General features: G+C 51.7%; 2 protein-coding genes across 4 annotated transcripts in view; one reads left to right on the top strand and one right to left on the bottom strand.

The window, feature by feature from the left end:
- The first annotated feature begins 1,317 nt into the window (after positions 1–1,317).
- Positions 1,318–5,112, top strand: TESC (tescalcin). 2 transcript variants are annotated; one of them, XM_064522324.1, is made up of 8 exons: positions 1,318–1,437; positions 3,318–3,387; positions 3,730–3,810; positions 4,070–4,131; positions 4,228–4,289; positions 4,376–4,483; positions 4,641–4,688; positions 4,872–5,112. In XM_064522324.1, the coding sequence occupies exons 1-8, from the start codon at positions 1,380–1,382 to the stop codon at positions 4,947–4,949; spliced, it is 567 nt and encodes a 188-aa protein (XP_064378394.1). In that variant the 5' UTR covers positions 1,318–1,379; the 3' UTR covers positions 4,950–5,112. The 2 variants fall into 2 exon arrangements, with proteins under 2 accessions (XP_064378394.1, XP_064378393.1); XM_064522323.1 differs by having other exon boundaries at positions 1,319–1,437; positions 3,992–4,131.
- Positions 5,113–10,035: 4,923 nt separating this feature from the next.
- Positions 10,036–24,651, bottom strand: part of FBXW8 (F-box and WD repeat domain containing 8) — a 51,155-nt gene continuing 36,539 nt past the window's right edge. For both annotated transcript variants that reach the window (XM_064522315.1, XM_026119121.2), the window contains exons 8-11: positions 18,443–18,570; positions 14,190–14,363; positions 12,338–12,454; positions 10,036–11,770 (exon numbers count right to left, since the gene is read on the bottom strand). In XM_064522315.1, the coding sequence (XP_064378385.1) occupies positions 11,626–11,770; positions 12,338–12,454; positions 14,190–14,363; positions 18,443–18,570 (564 nt within the window). In that variant the 3' untranslated portion in view covers positions 10,036–11,625. The remainder of the gene's footprint in view (positions 11,771–12,337; positions 12,455–14,189; positions 14,364–18,442; positions 18,571–24,651) is intronic.

The following is a 24,651-nucleotide window of genomic DNA, read 5'->3' as shown; positions in this document are numbered from 1 at the left end:
GTGTACGGCAGCATCCTCTTGGGAAATGCTTCTAACCCCTTCGCAGGGGGTTGCTCAGGGTCGTTCTGAGGGTCTCCGAGGGTGAGGATGCTGCGGCTTCATCAGCTCTGCATCAGCCTGTGCAGAGCAGCTGGCCCCACCGGGCTGGCTTATTCTTTGTGCAGCTGCCTTCTGCCACCTGAGGCCTGGCTGCGTGGCCGAGGGCGCAGCGGTGCACGTAACAGGCCTTGCCTTGAGCGAGCCTGGGCTGCGGAGGAGAAGTCACCTGGGCCGGGCTTAAAGGGTAGCAGCATCCGGTGCAGCATCCTGCCTGCTGGGAAGGAGCTCCCCCTTACTCCCCCCCCCCCCCTTTTTTTAATAGCTAATTCACTGTACCCTTCTCCTGAGGATCTGGGACAGCTGGAGACTGGAAATGGTTTGATTCCTTTCCTGTTTATACTTGGCTTTAAAAAATAAAACATATTGACTTGCTACCTACTGCCAAATCACGCTGTACCCTCGGAGCTGCGTGTGCTTGTTCGAAGCGCTGTGTTGTCTCTGGTGGTTTTCTCTTCCCTGCGAGCGTGGGAGGCTGACGTGTCACCGCGAGGGCAGGAACCGAGTCTGGCAGGGAGATAAAGAGCAGCAGCACCGCACACGTCCGCATCAGCGATGCCGGGGGGCCTGCCCCACGCGCCCGGCCTCCCTCGGGGGCCTCTTCCCCCTGCCCCACCTCACCTCCCTGCCTGGCAAGGGCTGTTCCCCCCCCCCCCCCGCCTTTCTCTTGGGGGGGATCTTTCAGATCCTGGCCCCGTGCTCTTGGCCCCAGCAGCTCCCACCAGCTGCCTCCTCTGTCTCTTCCCGGGCTCTTTCCGGCCGCCCTGGGGGCAGAGTGGCGCTGGCAGCCCCGTGCGGTGCGGTGCTGCCCGGGGAAGGGGGGAAGCTGCAGGACTGGTGGCGGAGCCAAGGTTTCGGCCAGCATCAGCTATCGGGGGAGGCAGGGGAAGAGCCACCCCCCAAGCCGAGCTCAGCGCTGCTGGCGCCAGCTTCTGCCCTGCCCGGGGCAGTGACCGGAGACCACCAGCACACGGGCTGCTCCGTGCCCTGCTGCGGCCCGGGGCCTGGTCCCGGCACGGGGAGGCGGCTCCCAGGGACACGAGGGGACACAGCCCGGGGCTGCGCTTTCCTCCCAGCAGGGCGCTGCTCACCGAGGCGCCGGCCTCCCTAGCCGCGGCCCCGGGGTGGGGAAGGGCTGTTAACTCTGGAACCTAACGCCGGCGCGGCAGCGGGGAAGCTCAGGGACCCGGGGGAGCCGCAGCGCCGCCGCCTCCCTCCCGGCCGCGCCCGCCCTTATAAGCGCGGCGGCGGCGGCGGCGGAGCGCGGAGCGGCGCGGCGCGGGATGGGCTCCGCGCACTCGCTGCCCGCCGAGATGCGGGCGCTGGCCGACAAGACCGGCTGTGAGTACCGGGGAGCCCCGGGGGGCGCCCGGCCCCGGCCCAGCGCGGCCGCCGCCGGCCCGCCGTGACCTTGGCCGGGGGGGGACGGGGCGGGACGGGGCCGGCCCTGCCTGCCCGCTGCCCGCCCGCTGCCCGCCCGCCCGCAGCATCCCCGGCGCGGTGCGGCGCTCCGGGCCCCGCCGAGGCCCGACGCGGCTCAGCGCACGAGTGGCCCCCGCGGGATCCCCCCCCCCGCCCGGCCCCGGCGCCCCGCAGTCCGCCCCGGCGTCGAGCTCGCACACGTGCGGCCGGGCCCGGCCTTCGCCCCCCGCCTCGGAGCCGCCGCCGGGGATGGGCAGCGCCGGGATGCAGAGCCCGGCCTCGGGCCGGTGCCTCCTCCGCCTCGGCGGGAGCCGGGGGCCCTCGACGGCGGCAGCGGCATGTGCCGGGGCCGGAGCAGCCGGCCGAGCCGCCCTGGCGTCCCCTGCGCCTTCCTCCCCCTCCCCCTCCTCCTCCTCCTCCCGCCACCGGCCGAGGGCTGAGCACCTCCCGGGCTGCCCGGGGGCCTTCGCCGACCCCCGGCCGCGGGATGGCCCAGCCGACACCTGCGTCGTGCCCGAAGCCCCTCAAGCGGCTGGTGCTCGAAGGAAAACACCCCCCCCCCCCAAAAAGAAAAAAAAAAATGCCGGGACGACCCCCGGGCCGTGGAGGGCGAGCGCTTGTCCCTTCCCGGCCGCGGTGGCAGCGCAGGCAGAGCCCGGGTCCCGCGGGCGCCTGGGGGACACAGGTGAGTCCCCGCGCCGGGAAGCCAGCGGGCGAGCTGGCACCGGCGGCTCCTGCTAAAATACACCGTGTGCCCCCAGGCCTGGCAGCGGCTCTTTTCCTCCAGGGCTTTAAAAATAAATAAAATAAAGCCAGGCGGGTGCAGGTGAGCCGGCGGCGCGCTGCCTCGGCGGGGGCCTGGGCCGATGCCTCGGCCCTGCGGCTGAGCCCTTCGCTGCAAAGCCCCGGGGCAGCGTTTGCACCTTGCAAACCCCTGGTGCCCCCCACACCAGCTCCACCGATCCCTGCTCTTGGCTTTGCAATACAGCCCAGCCTTTCTGCAGGATTTATTTATTTTTTTCTTCTATTTAAAATAAAATAAATACCTTTCTTCCATTTAACGAAGCACCCTGGGAGCCCTCTGGCAGCGAAGCAACAGAAGGGGAGGCCGTTCAGGGTACAGCTGCTGCGCTTGGGCAAAAAGGAAACAAAATTTAATTTGAAATTAAAAAAAAAAAGTTTGCATTTCCCTCCTGCCTCTGTGGAGGACAGGAGCCCACCCACACGCTCAGCTCTGCCGGGGGCACCCGGCCGGACGCTGCGCCCCGCCGGGGGAAACGGCCTTTTCCTGCCGGATGGTGCCGTGGGGCGAGCTGCCGCCAAGCTGGGCGCCGGCACTGGGGTGCCCGCCGCGGCCCCCGGCGTGGCTGCTTTCTCCATCTCGCACGGCCTGGCCATGCTCCGCCTGAGCGATCGATGCCGCTTCTATTTCAGGGAGGTAAAACACCAGGCAAAAATGGCCCAAAGGACATTACTTAATGAAAAAGCAAGCAAGAACCCGGTGCGACCGGCTCCAGTGGCTGCAGCCAGCCCTGTGCAGCAGCCGGTTGTGGTTTAAAGCACTTCCAACGCTGCCTAGCGCTGCCGGCTCCTGCAAAGAGGGGTCAGGATTTGTGCGAGGGAGCCATGCCGGCCTTCGCTGAGCTTCAGGGTTTCGGGGTCTTGGTTACAGCCCCTAGAGAGCTGGAAACCTGCTGCCCAGCCTCGCACGGTGCCCGTGCGGCAGAGTCCGGCCCGGGGCAGGTCTGGCAGCCGGGCCGAGCGCCGGGACCAGCGCCCGCTCTCTTTCCCCTCGCCAGTCACGTCTGACCAGATCGAGCACCTTCACCGGCGCTTCAAGCAGCTGAGCCGCGACCAGCTGACCATCCGGTAAGGCGCTTCGCTCGCCGTAGCGGTCCCGTCCTGCACCCGGCCGCGGCGCCAGGGCCAGCGATGCCGCTCGGGGTGGTGGGGCCGGCACGGGAGGATGGAGGAGGCCCCGGAGCCACATTCACCCTCCTGGGGGGCTGCTTGGGCTGGGGAGCAGGTGGTACCCGACCTTTTCCGTGGCCTTGGGGACCGGCTGGGCATTGCCCGGCCCTGCTGGGCTGCTGCCCCCACTTGGGACACCCCCCCTCAAACCCCCCCTGGGCTGGGCGGCCAGGGTCAGGCCTCCCGTGGGGACGGCCGAGGTGGTCAGCACCCGTCACGCTGCTTCTGCTTCCTTTGCAGCAAGGAGAATTTCGACAGCATCCCCGACCTGGAGTTCAACCCCATCCGGACGAAAATCGTCCATGCCTTTTTTGACAAGCGGTAAGGCCCTCGCCAGCGCCGCTGCTCCGGCCAGTTCAGCCTGGGAAAGAAAAAAATAAGCAGCCTTGGGCCCCCCCACTTCCCCCCCCCCCCCCCCCGGACGGTTGGGCGTTGGGAAGGAGCCAGTTGCTCTTTGCAGCCCCCCCAAGCCGCCGCTCGTCACTGTCTCCTGTCCCGGCAGGAACCTGCGGCCGGAATCGGACGGGCTGGCGGACGAGATCAACTTCGAGGACTTCCTGACCATCATGTCCTATTTCAGACCCATTGAGACGAGCATGGACGAGGAGCAGCTCGATCGCTTCCGCAAAGACAAACTCAAATGTGAGGCCGGCCCGGCTCCCGGCCCGGCTCCGGGGCTGGTCCCCGAAGGTGCTGCGCGCCGGGGCCCGGCCTGACGCCGCCGCTCTCCTTTCCTAGTTCTCTTCCACATGTACGACTCGGACCGCGACGGGAAGATCACGCTGCAGGAGTACAGAAACGTAACGTATGGTTCCCCCGCGCCGCCCCGCACTGCCCCGCGCCCCCCCCCCCGCTGCCCCCCCGACGGCCCCGCACCGCCCCGCAGGTGGTGGAGGAGCTGCTCTCCGGCAACCCGCACCTGGAGAAGGAGGCGGCGCGGTCCATCGCGGACGGGGCCATGATGGAGGCGGCCAGCATCTGCGTGGGACAGATGGTGGGAGCCCCTTCGTTGCTCTACCGCGGCGCGCAGGCACCTTATAGATCTCGATATATGGGGTCTAGGGCTGGGGGGGGCTCTGCGGAGGTCACCCAGCCTTTAGTGCTCCTCAGGGTGGTGACACCCTAGGGTGACGCTCTCTTGCTGCAAACAGGGGCCCGACCAGGTGTATGAGGGCATCACCTTCGACGACTTCCTTAAGGTTGGTAGCATCTTAGCTGCCCTTTTTGCTGGGGGCCGCGAAGCCCCACGTGGAGGGGGGATGTTGCCCCCGGTCCCCACCGCTTGCTCCCCACCTGCACCCGCCGGTGCCAGACTCGGCCACGCGGGCACCGGCCCCAGCGGCTCCCGGCCGGGCGACACTCGCTGCCGCTTCCCCTTGCAGATGTGGCAGGGGATCGACATCGAGACCAAGATGCACGTCCGCTTCCTCAACATGGAGCCCATCGCCCACTGCTACTGAGGAGGAGGAGGAGGAGGAGGAGGAAGAGGGCCGCGCGGCAGCCCCCGGCGCTGCACATTTCAGCCCCAGCCGTGTGCCTGTGCCACGCGCTGCGTTCGGCCCTCTGGAAATGTAAGCGGCTCCCGCCAACTTTTAGCTGCAATAAAATGCATTTCTCTTTTTACTTTTTGCTGAGAAATATTCTAACACCCTCCCCCCCCCCGATGCCCCTCTGAGCCCATCGTGATCCTGCCCTGAGATGCGCCCGACCTCCAGCAACCTGCTTCTTGCCCCCCCCCCCCCAATCCCCCCAGCAGGCCTGGGACGTGGGGACGGGGGGATGCAGGGACACAGGGACACGGGCTCCCGCAGCTCCCACCCCCGCGTGTTCCCGCGACAAGGCTCTGCCGGAGCTGCCGCTGGTTTGCAGCATTAATAGCTGCACGGCTCCAGGCGCAGCACTGTCTCTAAGGGAGCCGGGGGGGGGGGGGGGGGGGGGAAGGGCAAAAGCTATTTTTAGAAAAGCTGGAAAAATTTGTTTGTTTTATTTTAGCAAAAAAAAAATAGCTTTTCCCCGGTGACATGTAAGCTTGAAGGAAAAACACCCCCCCCCCCCCCCCCGCAATGGGAAGCAGCCCGCAGCCCCCCAGTGCAGGGCTTCTGCGGTGTCGGGCACCCGCTGCGCTTGGGGCAGTGCGTCCCGCACCCGGGGCCCCCACCATCGCCCTGGGCAGCTTTGCCCCCCCCCCCCGAAACGCCCCCCCCCCCCCCCCCGCCCTCTGCTGTCACCAGCGCTGGGCCCCAAACCCAGGGGCAGCAGGGGCAGCACAGCCTGGTCCCTGCACCGCAGTGCCGGCCCTGTGCCTGGCTGCTCCCGGAGAGCGAGGGCCGACCCGGCTTCGGCAGGACCTGCAGGGATGGACCCCCCCCCCCCCCCCCCCCTTTCCCCTCCTGCAGCTCCGCGTTTGCACACGCCAGCGCATCGGGGCAGGACCCTTCCTCCTCCTCCTCCTCCCCCCTCCAGCCCTTCCGTGCATCCTTCCCTCCCCTGCGGGCAGCAGGGCAGAGCGTCCAGCCTGGCCCCGCACCTTGGCTGCTCACTGCATTCCCCCCCCCCAAAAAAAATAAACAAATAAACAAAAAACAAAAACAAACAAACAAAAAAAAAAACCCTTCTCCCAGGAATTAGCATATAGATGCACCAAGGGGGCTGTGATCTCCCTGCTGCCTGGCTGAGTCCTGTCCGGCACCGGTTGGGAAAAGACCCTTTTCCCCCAAGGAATCACCCAGCTGGGCTGCACCGCCCCGGCAAAGGCGCTCGCTGCTGGGCAGCGGGTTGAGCAAAAGGGGAGAGCGCAGTCCCGGCCCCCCCCGCTCGCATCTTCCTTGCAGAGATGTCACCGTTCCTGCAGCCAGCAAGGGCTGCCGGCACCGTGCACCACCAGGAAAAAAAAAAGGGTAGAAGGGCAAAAAAAAAGCATGGAAAAAGCGTGAAATTCTTCTCCCTGCCGCCGTCCCCGGCTGCTTTGCGGGGCCGCAGGGGAGCGCGGGAGCAGGGCCGGGGCGCAGGGCTGCTGCGGGGCAGCCGGGCCGGTGGCAGCCGCGGGATCCGGTCGCTCCCTGCTGCTCCCGTCCACCCGCCGCCGGCGCCAGGACTCGGGGCAAACCGGTTGCACGTGCTTTGCTTTCTGCTTCTGTCTCCTCTAGGGGAAACGCGGATTAAAAAAAAAAAAAAAAAAAAAAAAAAAACAGGCGGGGGGAGGATTATACAAACTGGATGAAAGGGAAAGCGGAGCGGGAAGGACCGGGGAAGATAAGCGAGATCCTAACCCCGAACACAGCAACGACGATAAGACCAAGGCGCCGCGGCCCTGGGCTCTTCCCCGGGACTGTAAAACCCTGCTCTGCAGAGACATTTCCCGCAGGGGGGAAGGCACAAGCCTCCCCGCCGCAGCACGAAGCCAGGGCAGGGCAGGTCACGCAGCCCTCGAGCTGCGCGCAGCAAAACCGGTGGCAGATCGCAGCTCCGTGACACGCGGAAAACCTGGCAGCGCCCAGGGAGACTTGGCAAGGGTAAGGTTTCCGCCCCAGCAAAGTCCTGCAAAGCGCAGCGCGTTCACTGAGGGCTGATAGCTCTGTCAGAGGGCGCAGCGAGAGCTGCCAGATCGCTGCGTGATCTGCTGCGGCACGGCACGCTCCGCGCTCGGCGGCTCCTCCGCGACGGCCCGCAGCGGCAGGCAGCAAGCGGCAGTTGGAAAATTGAAGCGGTTGCGCAGCGTGTTGGGTATCTTGGCAAAGGATGATGAAGGTGGGACTTAGAGCATCAAAGAGCGCAGTGATTTCTGGCAGGGATCAGCAGGGCAGAGGGACCTGCACGCATGGAGAGCAGGTATCATGGGCCACTTTTTTGTTGGCTCACAGGGAACAGATGTTGTTTGACCCAGGACAAGGCCCACCATCAGCTGCTCAGCTACCACCAGGGACCCCAGCCTCTCCCTTCCCTCCCCGCCACCCATCACAGCCACGCTGGAGCTTGGAGAAGGCGGGAGAGACTGAGAACTGCTTGAAGCACAGAGGAAACCTGCAGGAAGAGCAGGAAAGGCGGCCTGGGAGCACACAGAGATGGAGCCGGGGCAGCCGCCTGCAGCCTGCTAGCAGCAGGAGAAGTTTCGAGCAGCTTCCCCTTCCCTCGAGCAGCATCCTCTGAAAGTCTCTCCTTCAGCACTTGAACCCAAGCCACGGGCATCTTCCCTAGAGGCACATCTTGCACAGAGGCTGGAAGTCCACGTTTCCAGCCAGAACTCTGCAAATGGCAGGACGCTTGCTCTACAACAGGGATTTCCCTCTAGTTTCTACTGCTTAGTCCATCAAAATTGCATCTGCTTATGGGGTCTCCAACCACTGCTGCCTCATCTGCCCCTTCAGCAGCAGAGAAAAATACCACAGCTACAAGCAACTGGTATGAGGTGGGAAGGCACCAGCGCTGACCCATATGGCCAGAGGGCTGCTTAAAAAGCTATAGAACAGAATTAGCATCTGAAGGACCATTCACAGAAGGGGGAAATCGGTCAAACATCACTGAAAGACAGAGCAGGGGCAGAAAGAGCTATATTTTTCACACCGCTGTGTCTAACACATAGCGCATGCTCACCCTTCTCCAAGCACAGCAGTCACGACAGGGAATTACAGAGCTTCACCTTGGAAGGCAGGTGCTAGAGCAGAAGCTGGGAGCAGGAAAGCATGCAGGGTGCAAGGGGAAAGCTGGTGACCTGTGGAGCCCAAAACTAGAGGCAAGGGGATGGGATTTAGAGAGCCCCATAGCCGCTCTCTGCATGGGGAATAACGTCACAGCAGGGACTGCACCCCCTGCTCGTCAGCACCAAAAAGCAGTCTCTTGGGGCCTTTCCTGGTGGCCTGGACCCAACGTAGGGGGAGGAACAGCTGGGCTTTTTCCATCTTGACTTTGGTGAAGCCTCCCTCAAGTGCAAGAGTTTCTGGCTAAGACAGCACTGGAGCTGCTTATGTCCTACCTTTGTCCTTCGCTTCAAGGCTGTTTTGCTACTCGCCACCCATCGCTTTTCCGCTAGCAAGAGCCAGAGCTCTGCAACCTGGAAGAAGCTGGAGGCTGCCATCCAGCGACAGCCACCTGCTCCGATCTTCCGTTCTCCTTGCATAAAACAGGGAACGCTTTTCACGTCCAGCGATCCTTCTCACCAAGACAACGCGTGCTCCCTCTCGCTAAGCATCACTGCCGCCGAGAACAGAAACAAAGAGAAGTTCTTGAGGTTCCTTAGCCCAAATTATTACTCCTTCCTTTACTGTGATTCTGTAGCTACCTGCGACTACCCAGCCCAACTCATGGTAGTCGGCGTGGCACACAGCACCATCTTATGGCACGTGAGCCTTCGGACTGACCTCTGCCTGGTCAATCAGCGACACTGGTCCAATATGCCCTAACTGCTGCTCCTGAAGTTGGACATCTCTTTCCTTGGAAAGAAATGCACGTGTAGCAGCAGGAGTGCCCGGATAGGAAATCCAAAGGTGGTATCTATCTGATGAAGACGAGATGGTGACTCCATTCTTGCTCTTGAAGTTTTTTGGAGCCAGGCTCCCTTTATGTGTCAGTGAAAACACGAGAAGATGTAAACAGTCGCTACTGCATTTGGCACACTCCGGCATCCACTTCAGTACAACGGCAGTGACTGCCTAGTGAAGCAGGACAAGACGACATCCCTTTTCAGAAACAAAAATTAAACTCCCATCATGGATACTCTCCAACAACCTAAGTGTCCTCATTTGCATTTTGAATCCACGTTAAATATATCCACAACCTTCCACTGCGGTATGACCTTCCCAAATGAATTCCAGCGATAGGAGACACGGACTAGAAGGCTCGCCCTCCAGTCTGCCCAGCAAACGGGAACCGCAGGCAGGCAGCGGTCCAACAAAACGGCAGCCGCAAGGACAGGCAAGTCCATTCCCCGCTGAAGTTAACAGCAAGTCTTCCACTAACCAAACGGGTCGATGCTTGGTCCCCAGTGAGTTAATTACTAGTGTGTCTTCCCTGCCTAAGACAGCAAACCCTCCTCAGCAGATACCTCTGCCTACACAGATGCTGCAAAGCATCGGTTTTCCAGCCGCTCGGTGCCACCACAGTCTGTTAGGGAACAGTGAAAGCAGAGACATCTTTGCCACAAGCAGCAGAGAAAGAGGGGAAGTGTGGAGGTGAACTCCAGGACACTGGCGCAAGACAGCCGTATCTGCTGCTTACAGCAGGGAGGTGAAGAAAGAACAAAGCAGCCCCGAGACAGCAAGGCAGGCGGTAACAAGCCAAGGGTCCATTAAGCAAGGCAGGGCAGCAGGTCACAGAGCACCGATGGGGAGATAACAATGAAGGAGGAAGCTGTCTACGCTCAGCCACATCAAAAGACCCAGGGCTAGACCAACCCAAAAAAATTACTCGTGATAAAGAAACTATTCTTTGTTCGACAGGTTTCACCTAAGGTCTTGAACCACGCTACATATCCGTCCATACCTCTTGCTCTACCAGGAACGAGGGAAGGGGGCTGGCTTCCCAGAATGGCAGAGGAAAGAAAAGACCAAAGACTTCTTGAAAAGATAAAATTTATTGGTCAGACTGAATGACTTCCCCCTTTGCATTTCTTACAACAGCCCATCAGGAGGAAAAGGAAACTTTAAAACCAAACACGCCCACGGAAGTTGGCTTAGGGGTCATGGGAAACCACCGCAAGCCAAATACAATGATCATGAACTGTTTCCCTTTCCAGGCAAAAGCAGGCTGGGGTCTCCAGGAATTGCCTCAGTGCACTGGCCCAAGCAACTCCTGCGTGTCTCAGTCCAGCCAGTTCCTCTCAGACACCGGGTTCCGGCACATCTCCCCTGAACACCAATTCACAGGGATTTAACCAAGTGTACTTTTAAACCGATTTCATTAAGCCACCAAAAAGGCATTACAACTTGATTCAATCTCAACTTGATTTATATTGCTTTGGATTGCACCAGTAAATTTACAAGTGCAAGTCACAACCATAAAAACCAGTAAAACATATCGGTATGGGACTTCAGCACTTCTTCAGCCAAACTGGTTCTAGCCATGTCAGTGCAACTTCTGTGTTTAAGATAAAGCTTAAGTCCTCAGTGTCCCCGCAAGAACCACATTATATCCTTCAGCCTGAATGCTTCTCCCAAGCGTTAGTGCGAACACCCATGCAGAGGGATCCCTCTGCTTCATCAAACCAACACGATCAGTTCCCAGCTCTGAAGGAAGGATGCTCCCAGAAACGCAAGTTAAGGCCATCTCACGAAGCCTTCAGACTCAGTGGAAGGGTCTGATCCAACACAGAAGGTACCTTACAACTAGCCAGGGACACAATGGCCTTTTCTTCAATGCACAGTTCACCTTAAAAGACATGAGAACAAAAAGCCACAAACACATGTATACACATACCATTAGAAAACATTTAATCTAGAATTTTAGAGATTTTTAAAAAATAATTTATTTAAAAACAAACTTGAGGCGCTGAGTTTCCCAGCATCCAGCCGGGACGAGGCCAGCCTTCCCCTCCCTCTCCATCCACCTCCCCTCTCACGAGCAAGGCAGCCTTTCGGCTTTTTCCAGACACGTTCAGATGCGCTTGAAGGAAAAAAAGAATCAGCAGCTCATTTTAAGGAAAGAAATTTCAAACATGTGACACAGCAAGATACTTCTTCCAAGTCCTTGTTTTTCTTTTTTCCTCCGGGTAGGCAGGCATCCAAAGGGCGCAAACTCCCCGGTGTGCTCCCAGCCTCCCCTGATCACAGCCGCTTGCCGCTCAGGGCTCTTGCTCCCTGACCAAAGCACGTCCGCTGCCAAGACGGGATCAGCAGCATTTTTCCCACAGGCAGTGGGAACGACCAATTTTGTTTACGCAGAGGCATACTGTTCCCCTTCGCTCTTTGGTCTCTCCGCTCCAACAGCGAACCTTTGAACGTTTGCATAGCTACATATTTTAGTCTTATTTAGCCCTTGAGGGCAGCCGTACTCTCCGTTCTTGCTCACGCCCCAAGTTTTCAGCAAAGGCGCAGCCCATGAAACGCGCCTGCAGCCGACGCAACCTTTTGGCCGTTGTCCCTTTTTCCCTTTGGCCACGTGCTCGGCAGGGAGCTGGACCACAGAAGCCAACTGAAAGTGAGCTACCTAAATGTTATCATAGGGAACCGCGAGACCAATGTTGTAGTTGTAACCAGTCACTTCATCGTAGGAAGAGCGGCAAATAGGAAGGACGCTTTCTACAGCCAGCTGGTCCGCCGAGAACTCGTAGGCGTAGATGATTCCTCGATGCCTGGGCAAAACACAACCGGGACACCATACCGTTTTACCTTAATTGCATATTTCAACAGGAGAAACTAACAAAGTTAGTAAAATGAACTGTGAATGATGCACTTTAGCAATGCAGAGACATAACTGTCATCTGCCGAAACATCTCTAATCCACTCAGGAATGGGGAGGATGAGTACATTGCAGCTTGATAGTTCAATTAGAAGTGCTAACAGTCATCTGAGATGCAAATAGCAAAGTCCAGAGTTTAAATACCAGCAGTTTTCCTTTAGGAGAAGGTATCATTAGCAATATTTAAAGCAAGGAAAGAACTGCATTCCTTGTCTTGCTTCAGTGGCATCTATATTCATCTGCCAAAAAAGAAACACATTCTCCTGTGCTCAGAAGTAAATAGAGGGCCAATGCATCAGTGGTTTTGAAAGGTTTATCTTTACATTGTTTTTACATGGTTATACCTCTCTGTTACTGCTCTGCGTCATGACTCGGGTGCTTTGTGTGCCATTTTTAAAACATATTTAAAGCTGACCTTTGCAACGCCCAAAGCCTTACCCTTCAGAGCGAGCTTACTCACTTGCGGTGTGCGGTTAGGTCATCGTCCAGGATGCTGGCGCCCCGGGGGGTTTTCTCATCGGGGATATTCGCAGTGATGAGACTATGAGAATTAAACCATAAATGGCGGACTGGATGTCTGAAAAACAAACCGCAGCACTAGGTGAGATGCCACTCGCAACAGGCTCTGAAAAAATTTAAGTGCAGTAAAGAAATCATGCTGGATTAGACAAGAATTCATTTAATTCAGCACTTTGTCTATGGCTAGAGGCTCAGAAATTTTACCTTTGGCTCTTTTGCTCATATCTGAAATAGATAAACACAGTTTTTATCACCATCTAGTGGACTATTACCAGAACACAGTAGAGGCTGGAGAATATTTCAGACGCTTGGCAGCCCTGCGAGGCGACAACAGGCAGGCGCTGCCTGCTTTAGGGAACGCAGCAGCACGCACCTGGGAAAGCGGGACCTCCCGACGTGAGCAGCACCCAGGCCCCTCGCACCCCCCTTTCAGAGCACCGAGCTACCACTGATTTAGAAATCCCTTAAGTGGCACAAGCTGAGAGATCTAGTCTTCTTTCCTTTTCCCCCTCGCTGGTGAAAAAAAACACCCCTGGTAACAGCACTTACTGTCAAGTAGGAGTCCCTTATCTTCTCAGACTAAAGTGTCCCATCTCCATGACGTGTCTCCTACCACCTCCCCTGCTTCTGCCCTTCCTTTCCATACGTGACACTGGATTACAGGCACAGATAACAACTCTCACACAGTTTTTCTCTCTAGGAAAACCCTTCCGACTACTCACTGGAGTGATCCTTTCTGATTCCTGCCCAGCTTAAACAATACTTTAAGTGTTTAATCCAATGGCCTCACTTTTAGTACACTTCCTCCTCCATCCCCAAAGCCCAGCAGATCTGCAGTGCTCGCCCTCCCTGGCACACTCGTTAGTGCTGCTCCAGGAGCTAATCAATGCAATATTGTCCTTAATGCATCAGCTGCATCACGATGCGCTTTACAATTCACAGGGTCACAGGAGAAGGAGATACCTGCTATTAATCAATGACCACTCCAACCTGAACTCCTGAGGCCGTAAATATCTCATCTACCTCCTCTTTGGCAAAGACTTATAAAGTGAACAGAGAAATCCTGATTTTCTTTTTTCTTTTTATTAAAAATAAGGTATCACTCAGGTTTGCTAAGGGCTAAATCCTTGAGGTCTTCATTCGGACAAGGATAACTCCCTGGGAATTTCTCCTCGGTCAGGAAACCGTAATTTGGCTGTAGCGACTTAGGATCCTAGAATTGACAGAAGACTAAGCTCCGCTTGTACTTTCAGTACAAACCGTTATTACAGTATCAGTGTCCCTGAGTTTAACCACCCATCTGGCTTTGCTCGCTGCTGCTGAGACGCTGCACGAATGAGCACACAGAAAGCCAGCTATCGTGCAAAGACACAGCAGAGAGAACAGAGATGGTCAAAAACGGCGAGAAGTCCAGTGTTTTAAATCTGAGATTTGATAAAGTAAATAGTGTGTGTGTGGTGGGCGCAAGACTAACAAAGTCTTGCAGAAAATCCAGAGGAAAAAAATTCCGTGCTTCTTTATACTGGTTAAAGCACTCCCTTTAATTAATGAGTAAAAAACCTCCGAGTAAAAAAGCTATGGGTCACAGGCAGAAACAAGCACAAGAATCCAGGAGGGCAGGCAACCGATTCCCGTATCAAATGAAAACTAATCTAACTGCAGCGCTGCTCTCAGAAGCTTTAGGCATGGGCCCGCTCTCATTTTGGTCCTGATCATCCCATTCCCGTGTTCCTCCTGTGCGCTGCATGCCACAAGTACCCTTGCAGAGAGACCCCAAAAGCAGACAAAATTACCTGGCGTGCATTTCCCAGAGTTTGGTGCCCATCCGCTGGTCCCACACGCAGACCAAGCCCTCCTCTCCGCCGCTCACAACCTTCCAGTCGTCCATCTGCACCGCAGACACCCCTAGGTGGTGGGCGTAGAGGGAGCACAGGGATTCGCTTTGGCGGAGATCGTACACCCTGACCCTAAGCGAAAGGGAGTGAAGAACAGAGATGAAAGCAGCTGTGGATGTGCAGCTGTGGATCTGGACAGCTAGGAAAATATGCCTGGGACAGCTACGCTGCTCTCCTGGGATAGCAGAAGTCCCACATTCCCACCCAGTAGCTTAATCTGATGGCTGAACACAGACTCTTAAAACTCTCTTTTCCCATTTGAGATACTCAGTGCATTTCCACTGAGACTAAAGAGCCAGTGATCCACCCAGTCTTCTCCAGGGAAAAAGCAACGCGGATACAGGAACAATCTGAAACACCGCATACTATTTGAAATACCGAAATGCCGCACAGGCCATGAGCTCATTTCGGTATTGCCTGCTCGCCCAGATCCTCGCACAACGCCGGCTCGCTCAGTCACGGCTCCTGACACTTCTGCGTGCCACGGGCACTTTCACTCTGACACCTGCCATCGGTTCTACGATTTTTTGATGGAGGCTTCACCCATCCTACAGGAGCCTGCTGTCTCTTTGCAAGTCCTAGGCGATAGGAATACTAAGTGAAACGTCCAGAAAGCTCCTTTATCCGTGCCTCGCAAGCTGTTACAGCGAGTCGGAGAGGACTATGCGTTTGGCGTACTGATAAAATATCCTTCCCCTCCATACCTGAGCGATGCCCACTAAGGCCTAGGGATAATATTATTACGAAGATCAAAGAAAGGACTAAATGTGTGGCAATTCAAAAGGAGAATCAAAGGAATCATAGGTTTATGCATAAAACCAAGTTAATAACCAACACTGAAACCGAGATACCCACAAGCACCCAGCACCGCTTTCGAAAAGATTTCAATAATGGAACTAGCGACTTCAGGCACCTTTTAGACACATCTGATTTTCAGAAATTATTGATCACTCAGAATATACAGAAACAGGAGAAAGATTAGCAAAAAGATTTCTTCTCCTTTCTACCAGATGCTCCTTCCTCTGCATAACTATTATGACCGTGGTGAAGGAGAGCAAAGTTTCTACCAGACAGCAGTTTTAACTTCTATTTTATCTACACATTTATAAAAGTTCTGATCTCTGTTGTAATTGCAACAAGTTTCATTCCAAGAAGAGTAACTGAGTTATGGGTTTTCTTTTTCCTTATTCACAGCGACAGACAGCGGAAACTCGCGGGCCGGTGGGGGAAGAGAGATTACCTGACACCAAATCAGTCAGCTCACTTAAGCACAGAAGTATATATGAGAAAGCTAGTGTAAAGTGTAAAGTTTTCAATCCAGTGCATATCACAAAGGAGGACTGTTTTTGACCCTTGTACGCCAAGATTAGGAGATAATGCAAAGTACATGAGAGAATAAAAAAGGGTAGTAAGTGAAAACAGCAGTAAAGAGGAAATACTGATCTCAGAGTTGAAAAGAAGCCAGAGAAAGTTGTCCCCAGCTGATGGCTATAAAGAATGAAACCATCAGGTATACATTAACCCCCCAAAAGCCCAAAACATACTCATTCCAATGCATTAACTGCATTTCATTCAATACCCTGCTACGATCCTAATAGCATTGCAAAGTCTTTCCGTTTCCTTTCTCAAATAAAGATTGCATCATACAATTTTACAAATAACACATTTCAGCCACTGAAATAAAAAGCAGCAGAACAGTCCAAAACTCCAGCAGAGCAACATCCATCTGACATGCAGAAAAACATGCTGGAACAGAGAGAGCAGCGCGCTCTGTGTGGCAGCCCAGAAACCCTTCGGAAAACCTCATCAGGACCGTTGCTGATGGTGAAAATAACTTCTTGCTGCCTCCAACTCCAGCAGGGAGAAGCTTTGGCTACGCATTAGAGCTGTGCTTTGGGTAGGGATGGGGTATTTTGGACGGGTTCGCATCCAGCGCTCTCCCCGTCTTGCTGCATGTGCTCTGCACGACAATCAAAGCTGCTTCTGTTTGGTGAGCACAGTTGGAAATGAAGATCTGCTTGTGTCCTGGTTATCTCATTAGCAAGGGCCCAGGTTTCAGGCAGGTGTCCATTCTGGCACACCCTTGGAAGAATCGGCGGCACACTTCAGTTGTTTAGATGTGCTTTAAAAAAAAAAAAAAAAGAAGAGCACTTTGCAAATCTAATGCGATGCTCTAATGCAGACCTGGCATGGCCCAGCCTCAACAGCTGGGCTCAGTGGGAGCACATCAGACACCTCCCAGTTCAAGGGAGCCGCAAGGAAGGTTTCTTGTGACCAGGCTTTGACTCTCGTGTTAGACTACTCCAGAAGTAAGCTTACTCACATTTAGGGGAAGATGGAAGACATTTTTTCCATCCACACTTTCCAGCAGTGTTATACGCTGGACTTGCCTCATATTTGCTTTCCCAATGCTATTCACTGTCTCATGTCCCTTCAAAAAAAAAAAAAAAAAAAAAAAAAAAAAAGCTGCTATCATGCAGTGCATCAGCATATGTTTCCTGTTTCAGCTCTCTTACAAGTGTGAAGCACAGATAAATAATCAAATATATTGCCAATGCTTCAGGAGTATTCTCTGTTTGAAACCACAGATTTTACAGATCCTACCAAAACCACTTCAAATGGGGTCATTTGTTTTGTTTTTCAAAAACATGGCTTTGAATAAAAGAATAGCACCTATCAGTAAGATTTTGAAAACGCTTCATTTAATTCCAACAAGACGTTTCCCCACTGGCCATCAGCAGCTTGAATTCACACGGCAAAGGTCCCCATTTAGAGTATCTGCTCCATACCAGGGCCACTGAGGCTCAAGTCACTTCCCACCTGTGGATGCCCAGCACCTATTAACACCCTTCGTGCAGCAGCACCTGAGGAACCGACCTTTGAGCTACACATGCTCATGTCTCCTAGATCCCACACTTATCTGCTGAACTATTGATTCCCAACTTGCTGCTACTTCAGTGATAGCCAACCCTGAACTCGGTCAACTCTTGCACTGAAAAACTGAGGGGAAAGGGCATAGACATTTATTCTAGTATAAAAGGAGTAAATTTCAATCTCACTTAAGGGATATCAACTTTATTTACTCTTTCATCATTGGACAACGGAGTTTTACTGCGGTGTTTCGGAAAATCCATTATCTGCTTTCCTAGGAAAAAACCTCCCAAGAATTCGGTTGCACGCATCCATGCAACTGATATTTGCATGATATTTCCTTTATCTTCTTTGCTGAGGAAAGCGTGAGGTTTGCTTGCAGTGGCTATTCACTGGGAAGGAAAAAAAGCTGTTTGACAAAATAATCATTTTTGCAAGCTGCTGCACTGGCGGGACAGAGGTCTGGGATTTGGCAAAGGAAGGTATCCGCCTTACAAGCTGATACCCACCACCACACCAGACCACCACCTGCAGCCCGATGCCCAGCGCAGGGAGGAGGAGGGAAGGAACAGGGAGCCATTAGAGACTGGCTCCTCGCCATCCCACATCTCCTTTGGTGCACTGGATCAGACCCCACAAGTAACTAGCCAAAAAGAGAAAACCTAAAAATTGGACTCAAAGGGTCTTTTTAAGCACTTTAATCCTTTCGCACTGACTGTTCCCAGTGCGTCCATTCCTGGCACCAGATATTGTGCAGGGAAAATCCTACTCCCCAAGCCAAGGAGTTAAAGAGAAAGCTGCTAATCAGCTAAATAGAAGCTGGAATCTGTTCATATGAAAGTCTTCTTTTTTTTGTCACCTGAGGGACATCACAGTGTTCCGAAATACACTCTTGACATCATTTGGCAGACGGACCCCTCTCATCCTACATGATTCATCCCTTAGGTTATTTTTTTAATATCAGAAAGTGAGCTTTTAAATGCCAAACTAATTTTGCGGGTGGTGGTGGGGAAGTGGAAGATATTCCAAGTGGTCTCGCTGGGCCGTACACCAACTGCGTCCACCAAATGGCTTAAAAAGAAAGTCTTCCCATGGAGCTCTCCGAAACAAAGCAAACTGGCAGCCACATCCAACTATTACCTAATATTTTGTTCCTGAAGTTCACACAGGCTGCATTTGAAACATTAGAGGAGAAACAAATTCTAGCAGGTCCAGATGTAGGACAGCAGGACATGAAGCAAGCTAATTTGAGATGGGTTACTGCTCTCGATACTACCTACCTTCTGTCCTTATTGCCTGTAACGAGCATGTTTGGAGGACTGTCCTGGAGGTTGACACATGTAAAGTCACCCAATGAGTTGCCCAGCTTCTTTAGACACTGACTTGTTTCCAGATTATAAAGAAGAATCTGGCAGAAAGAGAACAAACACCAGGTAAATTCAGTGCAGGCGCAACAGCTACACACACGAAGCCGAGCCGAGTTATCATCGTTACCGGGATGGCTTGCAGGCTCGTTTCTCAATATTCTAACACAGAACCAAGATATCTCTATTGAGATAGCAATATCACAGGCTCAGAAATAGGAAAATACAGTGGCACAGGGGAATCCATGAAGAACAAGGGCTGCAAGGCTCTCGGCAACGACTATCAGGCAGGTGTAGGTCTCGGGCAACCAAAGCAAGCCATACAGCTTTTATGCAGGTCAATTCTTTAGGGTTTACAGGGAAAAGCAAATCGCTTCTTCATTAACTTTAACAGTTGAAATAATAGTAAAAGTAAACAGAATCAACATTTAGAAGGTCTAGACACACGGGCTGTGCAAGAAGGATTCAATAAAATACAGCAAGAAGATGAGAGCGCAGAACTGAACCCTGACTCAGCGCTGCCAGGCCCTGCACAGACCAAGCAACTACACACTAACAGCACACCGCATCTGAAATCACCCTTCTTCTTAGGGAAAGAAATAAAAACCACCCTGATTTTAAGTAATACTGAAGATCATTACACTAAATACTAGAAGAGCGACGCAAGTTCTTTCCCTTCAGTTCATCCTCCTCTCCTTCGAGCAGCAGTGCTGTCGGGCCTTTTCCTTTCTAGCTGTGCAATTTTAATAAGCATCAGAAAGGCTGAATTAGGAGAGCAGGAGCAGAGGATTTTGTGATGGGTGCCTCTAGGCAACAAAAGTTTAAACCTTTAATCCTTCAAAAATCTCTAGAAATACTGCATGGAAGTGCAAAGACACTGCAGGTTTCCTCCACCTGCCATTTCTCCCAGCTAAAAAGGCGACACAGTTTTATTCAGGCATTTTAGCAACCACCTAACTACAGTTAATACATTCATATTCAATTTCCTCAGTTGCTTATAATATTTATAACTCTCCTAACCAGCTCCCTTTCCCAGTCTTGTCTTTTGAAGTTATCTGTGCTGCCTTGCACTATATTGCTGTTCAAGTTGCACGCCTCAAATACCAGTTGTTAGAGTGCGATTTTTCATCCCTAAGACCAAAGTAGGTTTTCCCAAGCTCTGTAAAGCAAGAGAGACTCTACCTTTGTAGACGTGGGACACAAAAGTTGCTTTAAAAAAAAAAAAAATCTGAACTTCCATACCTATGAAAAAGTATCTACAAATGGACTCAAAATTTTAGTCATAAAGACTAAGATGCAGCCTTTTCTGAAACACAGCATGGCTTCCAACAACTCACGGTAGATAACGGTATTTTGGCGCAGATACTTCTCAGAGTTTTTAGTGCAAAGGAAACTAAGGTCTGGGCGTAGCAACCAGATCTTTCTCTTGAAAGTTTTGAGCAAAAGACAAAGTCACTAAACTGCTGAATTCGACTCATGAATGACAAAGTGGTTGGGTCAACAGCAACAGATGCCAACTCCCAAATCGAGATTCTCAACCAGCCCTTCCCAGCCGGGCATTAAAACCCTGGAGAAGGGAGAGGGCCTAACACCATGTTGGGAGAGTCCCCTGGGGCTAGTACTTACAATGAGCATCCATAAACTATTAATTTATCTAAATGACCAAAGCTCCCATCTATCCTATAAACATAGGATAGTGCTCAAAAACTCAGTCATGACCATGAAAGACTATCATGAAAACTTGCTTCCACATAGCATTTAAAGATTCCCTCCTTTTAAATCTGAGCAAATACTACATATTCGCTTGCTTGCAACCTCACTTTTAGACCTGGAGCAATTCTTACAAGTAGGTAGCACCAGCTCAAAAATGATTTGTTTCTCCTTTGCATCTGTAAGAAAGAGAACCTATAAAAAATACAGGTTCAGGTCCACAAAACCCAAAGAAAAGCTTTTTTCCTTCTTATCACTCTCTTACCCCCTCCTCTTCCTTCTCTTCTAACATCAGCCTCCACTTTAAGGTTTTTGTTTGTTTATTCTAGCTTTTTATGGTGCTGCTGTGTATTTCTAGCCAATTAGTCCCATCATCTGGAAGGAAGCTGCTCTTCGCACTTTTTAGTATTCAGGTTTTACCTACCTTTGAATTCAGCTTCTATCTTGAGCGATTTTACAGTCTGAAAACGAATTTCAAAACCTGATCCTGACAAACTGATAAGTAAAGAAACAAAAGAAACTCCGACAGAATGCATTTTTAGGTCTGAATAATAATTTCTTTAAGACGGGATTTTTAAAAGCGTACTGATGACAACTTTGAAGCTGCTAGAGCGCTTCTGATGAGCTCTTCTGTAATACCCCATGGCAACAAGGATTTTCTTTATAAAGGCCAAGGAGAAAGAATGAAAATACCTGGTCAGGAGGGACTTGAAATAAGGGCCTGTATGTTAAAGGGCAGATAAAGCATAAGATCTTTAGGAGGTTTATAATCCTATAATGCACCCTGCAAAGGGATTACCCTTTTAAAGACATTTATAATCCTATAATGGACACCCAAGACCAGTGACCTAATAGGTGCAGAACCGAAGGTAAGTGAACCAAAAGCACTTGGGTGTGAAATGAAGTACCCTGGGATAACACGCTAACGAGCATCCCTTCCCCCAGTGGAAAGCCGGGGGCACCGGGGAGGAAAAGCATTAAATACTCTGGGCAGATGTATCAGGACCTAACGCACAAAATAAAAAGTGTTACCTATTAACATTGTTCAAATGAAAAAGTCTTAAGTTATTGGAGAGGAGCCAAGCAATCTCCCAGAATGCTTAATAATTCAACAAGCCAGAAATAGCCAGAGTACCTTTACCATTATGTTTAGTTAAAGACCGCAGAGATTAGAAAACACATTATCCATCTCAGAGGCGATTCTTTCCATGTTACAAGTCCCTTAACGACCTTTACCATCTCTCCCTCGCTCTCTCTCTCTTTTAATAAGGCTGAGCAAATGGGACTTCATTTTATCCGATTGCCACAGACTAGCGATATTAATTATTCATGCTCATACTCTCCCTTTTGTTAAGGCAGTGCATTAGACTAATTTCCTTCTTTACTGCACGAGTTGGGCAAGTCTCAACCTGTGGCCACCATTCTCAGACAGATGTGCCGAGACACAGCACGGCAAATGTCTTGGAATAGGGAGAGGAAGAAAGAAAAACTTGCGGTACTTTTGGAAGCTGCAGATCGGTGGGTACCAGGAATGCTTCTAAAGTGCTATCCCAGAACTCCAGAAAGAGGTCCAAATCAATGGATAAAGAACTAGAGTTTCTGCAGCCAGAGTAGCTAAGCTGTGAGCTTTGCTGCATCTTGCAGTTCAGTGAGGTCAAGCATGGTCTAGGCACTTTGGCTGAGACCCTTCCAAGAAGGGCCGAGGAAGCGAAGGAAATGCTGTCGACGGAACTCTTCCATGCGCGTCCAACGCCCCAGCAGGTGTTCAGGGATGCTGTGTTGTCGGAGATGTCTTTTTTGGATGGAACATTAAAACAACAAATCCCCAAGCACTTGTTATCAAAGAGCCTGTGGTACTTTCCACCAGAGCAGGGGTGTTCAACCCACTGTCCTGGCTGAGAGCCAGCAGAATCAACTGCCTTGTGAAATAGCTTGTTTCCCTCCGCAATCGCATTTTTGCTCCTTAAGTCACCGCAACTCATGGCTAGTAAAAAAAACCCTAATCTTTCAGAATTGGGTGAAGCATTCTTTATGCAGAGTATATGTAATTTTTATTTAGATGAAGTATTAAACAGAGTACCATAAATACTAGCAAAAATATAGTCAAACCACGCTTTCAAAACCTACCTCCTGCTCCTTACTGAATAACACACAGGATACCTTCAAAAACTACCTTCCCAGAGAGAACTGCTTAGGACAGGGGCATCTGTCATTTTACAGACAGGTAAGCAGAGGATCAAGACAGAAAAAAATCTGACTTGCCCAAAGACGCAGAGGAACAAACAGCAAGACTGCCATCGGAGTTTGCATTTTATTTTCAAATTACGTTGCTCTCCCTTTCCTTCTGCCCATCTTTCCGCCAAACAGAGAAAACGCTGCCTGAATACACACCAATACTGCCAACAGAAGAAAAGGTCATGAAATTGCAAGTCCACTACGAATAAAAACTGGAGCTGGGTTTTACCTGGGTCGAAACCATTCAATTCCAACGGCACCTACAGAAGTGATACGGCTATTTCATATGCATTTGCGGCAGAAGTCATCAAATTAAGTACAACATATGGTACACACTGCTGCAAGTTTGAATTTTATTTCTAAAGGGATGTGAAAAAATATTTTCAAAGTTTACAAGCCTCGGGGGCACAGTTTCCCAGTGTATTGAAGTGCCTACTGTAAATATGGCACATAACACTGCAACAAAAAAATTTGACTATTAACAAATGCAAGGCCAGCATATTGATACTTGTACACAGAGATAAGTGTTCTGGCTCCATAAATTTAAGGATGAGCTAAGATTTAAAAGGAGCAGATGAGGGAGACAGGACAGACAATCAGAGAGAAAGAAAAAAGAGTAAATCATACACAAAACAGCCAGTAAAAAAATAAAAAAGCAGTTAATATACATGAATAATGGATGTTTGATTTAAAAGCAGTTTACTCCAATATGATGTAATTTTTGACAATCGGCCAGAGAGACTATTTTGCAAGTTCTTGCCAGATATAAGTCATTGTGCGAAGCTGGTAACACAACCGCTTCTCTGAGCATGTGGAAAATTGACTTTCATGCCATCCTAAAGGTGACTTTATGCTGGCAAGCAAGAACTTTATTTCACGTGCGCTTAGCTGCACTAAGCAGCCTTATGCAATGCTTAAAGACGCACTCGGAGAACTGCAAAAATATCAGAGGGTCGAAACAGCCTGCTGCAAAGCCGGCAGCTCAAAAGCCAGCCACACACCCAACCCATCCCTCCAAATTTCTACACCCGCCACAAAAGTTGCACGCAAAGCTAAGAGCAAGCGTTGTTAGCTTTTCCTTTTAAGTTTGCACTTGACTGGAGTCAAAAAGGAAGACTCCGAGCCGGCACGAGGAGCGGAGCCAAGCGCTGTGCGGGCAGGCGGCACACCGGCTCCGGCGACGCAGTTTTGCCAAGGCACCTGCAACCCCTGCTGTTCCAGCACTGGACACGTCCTGAGCCCCGACTGCCAACGGCCGGGACGGTGCCAAGCGCCAGGGTTTTGTGATGTGGACAGATGTCTGCTAGGCCTGGAAGGAGGTCACCGGACTCATTTAACTCGTGGCTGAAGACTGATGTAAGGGTTCAGGTATCCAGAGATGAAAGGATACGATGTTTGCTTGCTGAACCACCCACTCGCTAAAAAAACAAATCCCAGCCCCCAAACGTATTTTCCCCTCAGCTAGGGATAGGGTAGGTAAAAAGGAGGCAAGTTAGTTGTTAAAAAACAGAATGAATTCTCTAGTTTTGCAGATAATCACCTTGAATATTCATGGCACATCCTAGCTGCTACATTTTCAAAATCTGAGGTACTTACCTAAGCAGCTGTGCCAATTTTGGACTATGCACATCGATGCACACACACAAAAAAAATGCAGAATGTCATTAACATTAGCCAGCACATAAGGGGTTTTTTTTGGTTTTTTTTTTAAACTTGCAAAAATGATTTTGGGGCAATTACAAACATGGAAAAATCAAGATGGCAGATTCCGTTATTTTTCAGCAAGACAGAGATTGATTGTTACACTGTACAAAAATCAGGCAAGGAAAACTCCAAATCTTTCTGAAAAAAAGAAAGTATTTCTTGCAATGCCTGACTTATAAAAAGTCACACAGTTCAGATCTGCAGAAAGAGGTATTTCTCTCCTACACTGGAATCAATACCAAACACTTTATAAAGGAAAAGGTGTGTAAAACACCTTCCACCTTCAAAGATCTGCTAACGCTCTACAGTACTACAGCTCCTAGAATGGAAATATTTGGGCAAATCCCACATGTTCAAATTCAGTCACCAGCAAGACATGCTTTTCTACTGGTATGAAAACAGGAGCTTATTAAGACCAATTTATCACTGAGATGAAGCATTTGCAAGGTTCACAGTGGTTAAGAAAACTGAGAAGC

The sequence above is a fragment of the Dromaius novaehollandiae genome, chromosome 17, assembly GCF_036370855.1.
Source record: "Dromaius novaehollandiae isolate bDroNov1 chromosome 17, bDroNov1.hap1, whole genome shotgun sequence".
In the NCBI taxonomy this organism is placed as follows: Eukaryota; Metazoa; Chordata; class Aves; order Casuariiformes; family Dromaiidae; genus Dromaius; species Dromaius novaehollandiae.
This window is presented reverse-complemented; position numbering and strand designations above follow the sequence as displayed.